Source organism: Vigna radiata, chromosome 11, assembly GCF_000741045.1.
Source record: "Vigna radiata var. radiata cultivar VC1973A chromosome 11, Vradiata_ver6, whole genome shotgun sequence".
NCBI lineage: Eukaryota > Viridiplantae > Streptophyta > Magnoliopsida > Fabales > Fabaceae > Vigna > Vigna radiata.
In genome coordinates, this window is record NC_028361.1 from 7,804,829 (window position 1) to 7,819,289 (window position 14,461).

At 32.4% G+C, this 14,461-nt stretch overlaps 2 protein-coding genes across 3 annotated transcripts; one reads left to right on the forward strand and one right to left on the reverse strand.

Annotated features, from left to right (window-relative positions):
- The first annotated feature begins 520 nt into the window (after nt 1–520).
- On the forward strand, nt 521–5,314 carry LOC106778095 (uncharacterized zinc finger CCHC domain-containing protein At4g19190). Of its 2 annotated transcripts, none has more exons than XM_014666008.2 (7): nt 521–814; nt 889–951; nt 1,033–1,181; nt 1,287–1,397; nt 2,755–2,956; nt 3,801–3,915; nt 4,017–5,314. In XM_014666008.2, exons 1-7 carry the CDS (start codon nt 602–604, stop codon nt 5,063–5,065), a joined length of 1,902 nt encoding a protein of 633 aa, XP_014521494.1. In that variant the 5' UTR covers nt 521–601; the 3' UTR covers nt 5,066–5,314. The 2 variants fall into 2 exon arrangements, with proteins under 2 accessions (XP_014521494.1, XP_022643189.1); XM_022787468.1 differs by having other exon boundaries at nt 571–814; nt 1,079–1,181.
- Nucleotides 5,315–6,960: 1,646 nt separating this feature from the next.
- Nucleotides 6,961–8,841, reverse strand: LOC106777239 (upstream activation factor subunit UAF30). Its single transcript, XM_014664797.2, has 2 exons — nt 8,449–8,841; nt 6,961–7,350 (listed from the first exon to the last, which is right to left on the reverse strand). The coding sequence occupies exons 1-2, from the start codon at nt 8,716–8,718 to the stop codon at nt 7,225–7,227; spliced, it is 396 nt and encodes a 131-aa protein (XP_014520283.1). The 5' UTR covers nt 8,719–8,841; the 3' UTR covers nt 6,961–7,224.
- Between the last annotated feature and the right edge of the window lie 5,620 nt (nt 8,842–14,461).

A 14,461-nucleotide genomic window follows, 5' to 3' on the forward strand; every position in this document is an offset into this window, starting at 1 on the left:
TATTTGGAGGAACTATATTAAAATATATTAGCCTGAAGCTATAAATAAATAATTTTAACTATTATTTTTTTTATGTTCTAGTTACAATATATAAATTTTAGGAGCAGTTTTTCTAACCAGTTATACATTCAAGAAAAAAAAAAGAACATTCTTAAAACAAAAAATCTTTATCTGATTAAAAATTGAGAATAAGTAATTAAAATATTAATATTTTTATATTAAATACTCGTTTTTAAATAATATAGAATGAAGCTATATGATTTGAAAACTGCTTTTTTACATAATTCATTATTAACTTTATCTTGATTGATATAAATTATTTTATCTTTAAGTTGTATAATTATTTTGCTTAATCCAATTAATCTACTTTAATTAAAAAAATATATCTATATTAAAATTCTAAAAATTATTTATTCTGTACACCTATGTTTCCACTGATTTATCTAAAAAACAATTTAAAATCTAATTTTGTTATCTGAATTTAAAAAATTGACGAGATTTTACAGTATTTTTCATTCATCATTCTGTTGGTAGTTGAAGAAGGGTCAAACATACAGTGCTAGAGAGAGAGAGAGGTGAAGAAGAATCGAGAATCTATGTGATGGAGGGGGAAGAAGGAGGAGGCATAAGGCTGAGCAAGCGAATCGCGAACGGAGAAGTTGATTACAAGACCAAATCCGGCACCGCCTGGAGCCACTCCTATCTTAACCAGAAGCCATGGCATCCTCTCTCTTATCCCAACCAACGCCGCAAGTGGATCGCCGAACAAACCCACGCCAATCGCCAACGCCGCGCCGAAGAGGTTTCTCGCGAGGTAAGTTTTCTTTTATTCCTTCTATTCCACCGCAATTCGTCCTCCAATTAATTACTCTCTGTTTGCGGTTCCAGTTCGCGCAGGAGCAGGAGTTCTTTCGCCAAACCGCTCTCATCTCCAAGAAGGAGAAGGAAAAGGTTCACATCGCATCCTCTCTCTTCGTGTTTCTTAGTTTCATTTTCTTCGTGGCTTGTTATTGAAATTAGGGTTTTGTGTAGGTGGAGCTTATGCAAGCTGTTAGTTTCATGTACGTTCGTCCTCCAGGTTACAATGCCGAAAGCGCCAAAGCTGCGGAGATGAATGATGAGAAGAAACGAGAGGACATGGACAAGGGACCTCAGCACGATGATGGACCTTCCTCTTCAGTGTACCTCCTCCGTCGCTTACTTTGTGTTAAACAGTAATGGAATTAATATGTCACTTGGTTTAAGTTATTGTATGATTGAATATACTCGTGTTTCTTGCCTCCCAGACCGCAGAGTACGAATTTGAATGAAGAGAAGAAAAAACCGAGGCCCAAGGATGTTTTTGGGCGGCCTCTTCCGACAGAAGAAGAATTCGAAGTTCTTAAAAATGCACCAAGGTATGTCAATTGCTGTTATTTTCTGTGGTTTCTGCATTTGTATTATTTGCCTTGCCTGCGTATGCATTGCTCTTCCTAGGATTGAAACCTTTGGTGTTGAGAATTTTTTTTATGCTCCGTATCTGATATGCGCTTATTTTTAAAATGATAGGATACGATCCGTGCATTTTGAAAAATATTCAAAATTTTTAAAAATATGATAAATATATGATTGCTATTGTGTGAATATAAGTTAAAATCAAATGTATTAAACATTTTCAAAATAAAAAATTATAAATTATTATCATCATAAAAGTATTACAGTTTTATAGATTAGATACTTTATTGATAAGCATAGGTGAAGTATTCAAAGTAACGGATAAGGACATGTGTTGGACATGAATACTTGATACAAATTGATGTACCGGTGCATCATAGGTTTTATGAGATATTAAAAAATTATCTGATGATGTGCTTATTTTAATTTGGTTGGATTGCTTGATCTGTTGTCAATCAGAAGCATAATTGAGTCTTAGTCTTGGAAGTTGTACTTTTTGCCGCACGTGGAGATCAGGTTTTTATTGTTGTCTCAATTATAGGTTAAAATAGGTCAAACCATTCTCAGAGTGAAACTTAAATTACTTATCATTGAACCACTTGGATAACTGGCTTGTTATTTTGTTGGGAAGGGCTCCAAAACATTTTAAAGTTGAAATAAGGATAACATGAAGTACACTATTTACCAATTTAGGCTCTAGACCAAGATGGATTCTATATTATGTCCAATGTTGGAACTTGAAAGTATAGAGTAGACTTATTGGTTTTTTCAAAGGTTTTTCTTTTTTGTTATTTCAGTACAAGCTAATGAAAATAGGGTTTTGAAACCTTGCGCAAACCACTTTTCGTTGGTTTACACCATCCTTTAGTGAACGTAAGGTTTAGGTTTGAAGTTTAAACCTATTGGAAGTCATAAATTCACTAGAGGAAACTATTCTTTCTTCCTCGTTTTAAGAACAACTCTGGATTTTAACACCACAGTTTCAAACAATCACACAGAGCACTTCTTACTTGTCGGGTACCGGGAAAAAAGTTATCTGTAGTTGTTACATCATGGATGTGAGGTACATGTTAAATCACCATATATGTGTTGAAAGTGACCGTAATCTGTAGTGTATCAAGTGCATCCTAGATCAGTTTGTTGGTAATTGACAGATTGGTAAAACTCTTCTTATCTTTCATTATTGAATATGACAAAACCAAATTTCTAGTTATATATTTTGAAATGAAATGTATCCTTCACGTTTAGTTGCTGCTGTTTGATCTCATAAACTTTTGTCAACCTCTTTAATTGTGCTTTTAGTAACTGAATGGTTTTTAGACTGGAAACAGGAGTTCCTGCTAGGGTGAAACCTTTTGCAGTTGAAGTTCGTAATGTAAAATGTTTAAGATGTGGGAACTATGGTCACCAAAGTGGTGATCGTGAATGTCCCTTGAAGGATGTTATAATGCCTAATGAGGAAAGCAGATTGAAAAGAGATGATCCCTTGAATGCTATCCTTGCTCACACAGATCCTACTGAGGTCAGTTGCTAATTTAATTGAACCATTGTTTTGAAGATTTTACAGTTCAGTCTTTAACTGTGAATGATTACACTTGTGTCAGTGGAGTATAGTTTCGTTAAATTTTTGTAATATTTTTTTTGTTGACATTTATTAATTTGAACTTGGGAAGTAAATGTTCTTTCTATTCTTTTATTTCCTCACTCTTTTAATAAATGATACTTTTTTATTCAGTTCAATTTCGCTGTACGAGGCTACTAAATTGCAATATACTTATCCTATCCTCATAGAATTAATACAACTTGTGCCACGATGAAATTAACTACAAACGGATGTTCACATATGCTGAAAATGGCATGTGCAAAATTATCATTTCTGCCTATCTTTATTTCAATCCTCTGTCTCTAATTAGTTTAAGATCTTCAGGAACATTAGTCTACTTGCAACCAATTGTCGACTATGTCGCATCTCTGATGGGTGTATTTGGGTTAGCTAGTTTTACTTTTGTCAAAGATGAAAATGAAAATTTTCTAGTGAGATACTGTGGTGAAATAATAAAAACTAAGCATCCACATAAAAAGTTAGTTTAGAACATGGAAGAAAAATCTCCCTCTTATAGATGAAGGGCAGAGAATATGAATTCAGGAAGAATTTGAAAACTCAAAGTTAGCTGGACAATTTGAGATTTCTGCAGTCTTTTTAGAGTGCCTCTCACCAATGTCCTTTATTGTACGCTCAATTTTCTATTGGGAAATGCATTTTATGTGTTGTGCCAACTGATGATTGAAGATGTGTACTGTTTTTTATCTCCTAAAAGATGATAGAATGCTGACGAATATTTTATCATGTTTGCCAAATGATGCAGCCCCTAAAATGGGAGCTCAAACAGAGGCCAGGAATCAGTCCTCCTCGTGGAGGTTTCAAACCAGATGATCCCAACCAGCAGATAGTTGCCGAGGACATATTTGATGAGTATGGAGGTATCTGCTAGCAACTTACTTTTGAAATTATTTGATGAATGCCTTTAAGTCTTGGATGTTCCTTCTCTATAAGAAATCATAATTATTGTCTATCTTTTCAGGTTTTCTTGGTATGGATAATATACCTGAGTTATTAACCAACTTTTCTAAGAAACCAAAGAAGTCCAAAAGGAGTAAGCACAAAAAGCAGCAACAAATAAATTCAGATAGTGAAGCATCATCTGACGATGGAGAAAGGAGACGTAAGAAAAAAAAGGTTAAGGTAAAGAAAAAGAAGCAAGATCACGCAAGGTCAAGTTCATCTGAAACTTCGGTCTCTGAAGAAGGCCATAGAAGGAGCAGATACAAGAGTTTGCATTCGTCTGAAGATTCTGACAGTTACAAGAATTGCCAAAGTAGGTCTAAACAAGAGCGTTCCTTTTTGTCCAAAGGTTCTGAACGTCGTAGGCATGGTAGGTGTACACATGACAGAAGAAAGCATCCTTTTTTATCCGAAGATTCCGACAGTCAGACGGATGATCAAAGTAGAAAGAATGCACAAAAGCATGAGTGGAAATATACCAAAAAAAGTAAACATGACAGAAGAAAGCACACTTATTCATCAGAAGATTCTGACAGTCAGAGAGATGATCAAAGTAGAAAGAATGTACCAAAGCATGAGAGGAAAGATACAAAAAAAAGACCGTCATTTTCCAATGAGGATTCTGGTCCTGCGTGTGATCATGCTGATAACAAGAACAGGGATGTGATTTCTTATTCATCTGATTCTAGTCTTCAAAGACAACCGAAGTTTAAACAGAGCAGCCATAAGCATTCAACAACCACCTATTCCGATTCTCAAAAGCATCAGAGAAATTTTGGTTTCGATCGCTACCAAGGAAATCAGAAGAGCAGAGATGTGCAATCTTATTCACCTGAAGATTCTGATGGGGACAGAGATTATCAAAATAGAAGAATCAAACCAAGGTATACGCCCAAGTATTCTGAACATCCCGAGAATGATATGGATAAAGAGAACAGAAAAAAGCGGTATTCATCGAAGGATTCTAGTACCAATGGATATCATAGAAGTAAAAGAGGTAGATATGAGCGTTCGTATTCATCCGATTATTCTGATCATCGTGAGTCAAGAAGGAACTACAGGCGATGAATAGCAGTTCATTGTGACTGTCAGAAATTATTAGATCAGGCAGAGTAGGCCTTCGTAAGGGATGCCAAAATAGTAACACCAATGTCGTGGTTATGTTCACTGTGACCATATGTCTATTAAAGTATTTTTTTGTTTATGTATTTACTGAGTAAGTGATTCTTGTGTGTTTTCCATATCACTTTCGATTAACAGTTCGCCTTCCCTTTATTCATTTCCTTCTTTAATGAAGAAAGTCTTTTATTTTTCTCATGCATATCACTTCTAAAGCAAGTACTGAAAACTGAAATTTTGACATAACGGATATCTATAATTATATATAATGGAGATTTTTCTTTTTTACTATGTTTTTCAAATTTATTTATTAAATAAAAATAGTTAAATTAAAATAATTATATTATTAATTTTACGATTTTTCTAAATTTAATCATTTTTTAAAATTTAACCATTTTTTAATTATAAAATTATTTGTAAAATAAATAAAAGGTTTTTACAAAAGGTTATAAAATTATTTATATTTAATTTCATAATCTATACTATCATATAAAAACGATTCATATTTTGGTCCACGTGATTTTAATTTTACCTTTGAAATGATTTCCTTTAAACTTAACTATTTTCTTATTTAACTGGTTTTAAATTTAATTATTTTCTAAATTAGATAAATAATAAAAATTATTTATATCTAATTTTATACTTATAATATTTTTTTGTTATCACGTGTTTTGACCGATACATGTACAACGAGTTTAATATATTAATATAATAAATTAAAGTGAATTTATACCCATTTAATATATATTTGTTAGTATGATTCTAAAGAAAACTATTTAAGAAACTTATTGTATATAATGATTTAGGATTAAAGAATAAATAAAATATTTTATACTGATAATGAATAAAATGCTAATAATTTTATAATTGAAACATGTTTAAGCTCATTGGCTGTGAATGAAAAATATGTGAAATTTTAATTAGGTTTCAATTTATGTTTCTAATTTCATTATATTCAATCTAATAGTAGTAAAGTATACCTTAATTTGGTGATCTAACATTATTTCATTTAAGCTTAAGCTGTTTTGATCTTTATACTTGATGTGTATATAAGTAATTCTGAAAATAACCCATGAACACATGTGATAGCTAATTGTTAATAGTAATTTTAAGTTGAAATTAATAGAGAACCGAGTAAATAATGTTGGCTTACAGGATTTAAAGAAACAGTAATGACTTCTTTTTAGGATTTACGCTATAAATATAAACACCAGTCAACAATAAGTGGTCATATTATCTGCAACTAATATGTTATGTTGAACTCATTATTTTATTTATTAATATATGAAAAATATTGATCTACACCCAATATATCTCTATATCTGATATATGCTTAAAAAAATAAAAATTATATATTTTTAGTATGTATGTATGCATAAGAGATGTATAGACCTGATTGTCCTTAATATAAATAGTATATAGTAACAATACCGTATTAAAAAATATCAAAAATACCAAGTTACAGAAACTAATTCACAAGCTCTATAATGTGCAATGAATAAAATAGCCAAATACAACAGAGAAATTGGCATTAGGCTCCCTTTCCTTTAATAATTTATGATACACAATAGTGAAAGTAAAAGGAAAATACTGAATCAGTGTAGTTTGTATGGATTAAAATGAATCCAAAGTTAATTCGTGAATATCAGTCACCTCGGATTCATGTGACGCAAATAGTTGGTCAGTCACATGATGTGCCTGTTTGGTTGAGCATTCACTACTCTGGACACGCGTCATCTTTGAAGCAAAAAGTACTTGCTTCGTCACTTATAAAATTTTATGTTTTGATTTCTTAGAAAATACAGATCCTTAATTCAAATCCAAAATGTCATGACGATAGCGAATAACTGAATGTAAGATTCTAAAATAACAATGCTGAATGACATGTGACTTGGAAAAATCATGCATATCTAAAATATACTTAAGCCCGAACAACGCGAAAGCAGTTAGTGGACAAAATAACACCACTTTCAAAACCCCCCAGTCCGATACCACAAATTTCCATGTTTCTTAGCAGTTGGTCACAAACCATGTTAATTAAAAACCAAATAACCTATTTAATATACTGGAACAAGTTCCATCATTAAGTGTACCTGCAAAGCTGAATATCAGCCTGATTTCCCGAAATGACTAGACAGCAATCTAGCAATCTCTGTGAACCCAACCTTATCCTTCCCACCAAAAATAGTCTTCAGCTTTGCATCACAAAAGACCTCCTTCTTATTTGAAGGATTCTGCAAAAGAGTAGCTCTGTCATGCATTGTAAAGACAGACAACACTGAAAAGATAAAATATATTATCCTACTTCTATGTGTGCGTTTGGACTTCAGCTGGAGTTAACAACAAAACAACTCCCTGTAACTTTTGATTCAAATAGAGTTGGAGATTAATTTTGCTTTTAACCGAATGTGAAGAAAATCATCATACATGTTTGTAGGATTGTTCAATTGAAGATGAAAGCTGGTTTGGGTTTCCCAACTGAAATCCAAACTCACCCTATAAATAATACCACGAATACTTCCACTTATTTGATAACAGAAAGAAAAAAAAAAATACATATTAAAAAATGATGGAAAGATGCCAGCATAAAAGAAGGATAAAGCCAACAAGATCAATAATACCATTAGCAACTCAGACCACAAATAAACTTAGCAAGTATTATCTCAAAGATAAGGATCAGACAGAAACTCCAGAAACCAGCTGGTAAATAATCATAAACTATCCCCCTCTTAACAAAAAAAAATTACGCCCCTATTTTAGTCCCTGCAATTATATGTATCTTATTTTAGTCCTTCCTTGAATTTACAACATTTTCACTCTAGTCCATCTTTGTACAAAAAGTCTTCCTTTTGCAAAATTCCTTTTGGTGCAATACGGGCTGTAAAAAATCAAGCTAAAAAGGACTAAAATGAAAGACTTTCTCGAAAGCAACTAAAGCGAAGGCTTTATGAAATCTAAGACCAAATGACTACCTCATTCAATTCTAATAAATAGAAAAACGGCTTACACAAAACAAAGCACGTCAGAGCCACGACTCTAAACCCTAAAAGACAAAAGGCCATCCATTTCTAGCCTCATTGAATCACCAATGCTAGTAATCTCAGTTAAGAAGCACGAACAAATTCAAAGTTTATTATACCAAACATAATAAACAAAACTCACTATAGCAGTCACTATAAGCGATTGTCTAACACATGATAAGCACCAAAACAATCTATAAGATCGCAGAGAGAAATAGCACCAAAACAACCTCTTCCTAGAATTTAAAAATGAGCTGAAAAACTAAGATCGCAGAGAGAAATAGCAGCATTGAGCGAGAACGGAAACAAGACCTGAAGATTCTGCTGCTTGATGTACTCCCACACTTTTTTAACCGCAACAGTTCGCGACACTTCAGAAGCGCCGACGAAGTTGCCGAGCTCGGAAGAGACCGGAACCGCCTTCTGTATGCCGGTGTTGGTTCTAACCATGGCTGTCTTCTTCCCCGCGGGTTTTGCAGCTGCTCCGCCTGATGGAGAAGCTTTTACCTTGGCCGCGCTCTTCGCCGCCGCCGCCATGAATGCCCTGCCAGCGGTCGCACCGAAAACCCTAGTTAGCGCCATATTTGCTCTGCGAAAAAACCTTACTCTGGAATTACGAAACCCTAGAGCGTCAGTGAGAGGGTTTAAGGTTTTGGGTTCCCTCCTCCTCTATGATCCCACGGAACTTTTCGATTGCTACGAGTGCGTACATTTAGTGGTGACGTGGCGTAATTTTATTGGGTAAGATTCTAAAGAGAGCTCGTAGAGGATCTTTATTGGGTAAGAACAGCGTACAGTTATGTATAAAATTCAAATATTAAATGCTTTCCTTCCTTTCATTTTTGAGTTTCCTTTCCCTTCCTTGTTGAGTTTTTTCTTTTGTCTCGCAAATATTATTTTTAAGTTTTTTTTTTCTTTTCCTTTCGTTTCATTTGTGGTAAAAAATAGAGTAATGTGAAATTATAATAATATGCTTATAATAGTGACACGTGTGTGCTACGATGAAAAAAAAGTAAAATGATGAATTTATGACTTCTTTTACTTGTGAGAAAAGCGAAAAAAAAAACTCTTATGCAAAGGTAATTTGACGTTTTTAGCCTTATGTTTATTTCATATTTGTCTTTAGGCTTAAATCCTCCTTTGGTCCTAATATTTATATGAAAATCTCAGTTCGATCCTCAAGTTTTGAATTGTCTCAATTGAGTCATAATTTTTGTAAAAATGCACACATTTTATCCAACCGTTAACTGATCTCAAACGACGTTAAGTTTAACTTGTATGCTGACGTGTTGGCTTAATCCTTTCTTGATCCTCATATTTGTGTGAAAATCTCAGTTCGGTCCTCAAGTTTTGAACTGTCTCAATTGGGTCATAATTTTTGTTAAAATGCACACATTTTACCCCAATCGCTAATTGATCTCACTGTGCAACAATTATTTTCTACTATTAGTGGAATAAATAGCTTAAAGACTGGTGATGAACCTATAGGTTACCAAGTTGGTTCATTTGCAGAAAAGGCTGTGAGACTGATTGCACTAGTTACACGAGTTTTTCGGTGACTTTATCTTTGGAGCCGACGAGATAATTTGTATAAAATCTCTGATTCTCAGAGAGATGAATAAAATCTCTAATTCAAATAAACTAAATAATAGGCATTGTGCCACGTGAAACACTACTTATTATAAAAAATAATTCATATAATTAAATAATACACGTCAGCATGTCCTCTGGCTACCATGTCAGCTAAACTTAACGCCGTTTGAGATCAGTTAACGATTGGGGTAAAATGTGTGCATTTTTACAAAAATTATGACTCAATTGAGACAGTTCAAAACTTGAGGACCGAACTGAGATTTTCACACAAATATTAGGACCAATGGAGGGTTTAAGCCTTGTGTTTATGTTGAAATTGAATTGAATTGATAAAATTCCATTGATTGGAATGACCTGATATTTGACCACTTTCAAAAAAAATTCAAATGAATGATATTATTGTTTTATTTTTATTTTATATTTATTTTAATTATTGTAGTTTAATTATGTTTTGAATTTTATTTTTCTTTAGGTTATATGTGTAAGAGTTTAGAAAATAAAGTCTTAAAATTGGTAAAATGTTTTAAAAGACGATATTTGGTTATTTTATAGTTAAAGTTATAAACAAAGTTTCTATTAATGAGTCTCAGTACTTAAAACATATAATATATCTAAAAAACTCATTCTTTAAGAATTATTTATCATCTGTTTTGATTTTCTAACCATCTGCTTGAAGATCAAAAAATGTCAAGTGATCATGGTGATAAGATCTTCAATTTTGTCCAATCAATCCTTGTAAAAGAGTAAGTCAAATTTTGTTCTTTTATTTGGTTTCATGTTTTTTCCGTTGCATGTGAGTTTGGCTCTGTCACATGCATTATTTAAGTCTTCTATTAGGTTCTCTATTGGTCAATGATTCTAAAGACGCACTTGATCATGATTTTGTGGTTTATAAGAACAAATAGAGATTTTATATATGAGAAGCTCATTACTTTAATTTTAGTTTTATGGATTTTTTGAAGATATAAAATTGCATGTCAGTTTGGTTTATAATTTGTGGTTGAATTTGTTGTGAAATCTGATGAGTTGAAATTGTTTTGCTTGGCTTCAAATTGTTTGGTCGTTGTTGAGTTAAGAAACTGAGGTACTTGTCAATTTAAGCAAATTCGTATACACTCTGACATTAAAGAACTATTTTAGAATCCTTTTATTGAGTTAGGAATACCAAATTGGTCATTTGAATATGTTCTTAGTTTTCCAAAACTCGTTATTAAATTTTATGGTTTTTGGTGTGGCCTAAGGGGCAGTGTCATGGCGCTGAGCGCCAACACAACAGTAGCCCCATGTGCTCCAGTGTGCTGAGCGACGATGAGTGGCATTGAGTGCTCCTTGTACAATGTACGATGAGTGGCATTGAGTGCTCCTTGTACAATTTAGTGCATGTTTATTTGTGTTTTTTTATTCTTTATTTGGTTTGAGCTTATGTAAATGAACTCATGTATGTTATTTATGTAGTTATGATGAATAATTACATTTTTGTGTGTTTTATGTGTATAATGATATTCAAATGAAATGGAGAGAATGAATTGAGATATTTAAGAGAATGTTAAGGAAAAATCATGTGATATGGTAATATTAATGTATGCATTGACATATGGCAGGTTACGAAAGAGATATCATTGTCTCTAATAACTATTCACACTTAACTATAGTAGAATGAGTTATGTGGTGAAAGTGGTAGGAAGTCATATTTTATGGACATTGATTTGGTCTTAGGCGCGAAGAAGATTAACTTTATAAGTGGTAGGTGATAACTCCTTTGTTTAAAACTTTATAGAGTATGGATATTATTACAAGTGAACACTTACATCAAAGTCCTATGTCAAAAACACGTATCCAAATAATCGAGTTAGTATCAAATGTTATATAAATATATGAATATATAGAGTGTTTAATATGTGTAATTTATAAACTGATATATTTTAAATGTTATGTTGAACCTATTGGTACATTAGTTTATATGTTGTTTGTATTTATTTAGATGTCTCTTATTTCTTTTATAATGATATTTTTGATGTGAGAAAAAATAAATCTTTTTGTTAAGGAAGTGCTAGAAGGTGAGGTAATGAAGCTTAGGGTAAGATGATGTTTTATTTTAGACATCAAATTTGTTTTTGTTATACCCTTTTACTATAAGTGTCAGGAAGTTTTTGTGTATAAATTTTTGATGTTATAATTATGATCGGGCAACTATATTAAAAAATTTATGCGCTTTTTTAAATCAATTGTTCTTTATATTGAATTTGTGATGCTTCCATAGTAATATTAAAACTATAAAACTATATAAAAAAAAAAGATATTACATTATATGTAATGTAATCTATCATCATCAAATTCTTACATCAAATGTTTCAACTTTGCTACATATACTTTGAAAATGATTTCAATTTAGATTTATTTGATTTGATGAAAGATCGGGATTAACATTTTATTTTAAATTAATTACATGGTTAAAATAATTTATTTAACTAATCACGCATTTTAATCCTATAGCAATTTTAACTACTCATATTTTATAACTTTTTGAATTCATGTTTTTTTTTTCAATTAAAACATAAGCTTTTAACAATTCCCTCACAATTTAATTTGAATTAATTACATTTTAATTTAAAACATTTTCGTCAATTAAAGTTAAAATTTTATATTATTTAAACTAATTACTCTCACTTATTTTAACTTAATTTCTACAATCACAATATATTTAAATTTAATTTCATTAATTATTATATTTTTAAATAATAACTTACATTTTATTTCAATATGATTTAAACTAATTATATTTTATATTAAATTAATTATAGTCATAAAAATAAAGTTATAATGTTATAATTATATCATTTATATATATATTTTTATCTATCACATTTGTAAGAGCCTGGAAAAAAAAAATTAAAAGGTATTGGGCCTTATGGGAGGCCAGACCCATAAGACTAGAGACAATCTGACTTTGGAGGAAGCTTTTTAGAAAATCAGATTTCATTAGTCAAACCCCCCTTCTCTCTCTAAAACTCAAATTTCTTATTTTCTTTACCTTCTCTCTAACCTTGCTTCACTTTCTCTATACCCCTTTCTCAAATTTTCACCGTTGCTTTGTCAAATAGGTGGTGCTCCTACGTTCCCAGAGTCGAGGGCTTTCAATCCCTCCGATTAGTTTCACATATCTCAATTGATAAGGTAATTTTCCCATTCTCTGCACCCTAGGGTTTTACTCTTTTTCCTTATCTTTTCAAGTTCTAAGGGTTTTACTCTACACCATTTTGGTGGCTATAGGTATTGTGGAGTTGCCTCTGTGTGGAGGTACGGTTAGGGAATTTTTCTATTGAGCTGTATTGTGAAGATCATAAAGGTAAGGGGAATTAATTATTTTTGGGTTGAATCTGTTTAATATATGTATGCATGTTACTTTCAGAAATGATATTTTTCCTACAACGCGTTTCTGTTTTATCAAAGATTTGTGCATCTAACCTTTAAATTATGTGGTTGCCAAATTTAAATAATTTGGGGTATAAGAATTAGGAAGTGTGAGCGGACTGTATGTGTGAAATATAATAATGGGGTACATTGGTTGAGGGGTTTTATTCCTGGAAGAGATACATGAATGTGTGGTTTATGGGTATATTAGAATATTATTTTTAATTGCATTGAAATTGGCATATGGGTATGTGAATGGAAAGGAACGGAAATCAAGCATTTCCATATAAAAGAAAGGATACCGATATGTTATCAACCAAATTTTAACAACAATTTGACAACGCCACGTGTCAGCAATCTATTGGGTGATTGAATATTTTTTTTTATTAAAATAATGATTTGAAAAAGGAGATTTTGTGTTGTTCCAAAAACACCCTCAGTGGTTTGAATCAGTATTTCTCCTTCGAAGCACTCTCTCTTTAACCACTCTCCCTCTTTTTGCTCCATTGTAGGTTTTCGTTTCTCTCTGAAGCTCTCTCTGCATCCATTTAATGTTTTCGTGTTCCTTTGAAGTTTTTCCTTCCGTGTCCATTTACTGAAGGCTTTGAAACGGTGAGCAATGTGAGGGCAGGTTGAAGGATTTCGTTGGGTTTCGGTCTTCCGAGCTAGGTTTCGCCTCTGCCATCATTGGGGGTGTATTTCGTGGAAGTTGTTCCCTTTTTTATGCTATGGGTTCGTCTACAGAGATTGGCTCTTCAAAACTTGGTTGAGAGTTATGTAATTTTTGTAATAGTGTAGTATTTGGTAGATTTTTAAGTATGTATATTTGTATTTGAACCACTTAATATAATTGTGAACAGAGATAGTTATTATTGGAAAGGATATTTTATTGTACTGTTGATTCCATGTGTTATTTAACTTTGATTCATTATCTAAGTTAAGTGACCCCTATGTTTGTGGGGAAGACGAAGTAAAGGTTTGTGTGGGTTGGAATGTAAGTTCTTGGAGCAATGGCACTGGCCTGGTGCTATTGTAATCGCTTACATGGTGAGTGTTATCGATTAACATAATGAAAAACAACTTTTTGAGCAAGTACAGGTCTTGGTAGGTTGATAGGGGCAGGTTTGATGCTATGGTAAGTGATTACAAAGGCCCTGTAATCGCTTACCAGTGAGAAAATGGAGGTTTGTACCAAAACATGAGAGCTGCTAACAGTGTCTGGCTGAGTGGCTCCCAAGTATGGTCAAACATGTTTTACCAGTGCATTGACTATGCATTACCCAACTTATCACGAACCACCCACTTGTGAGCAACTCCAAAA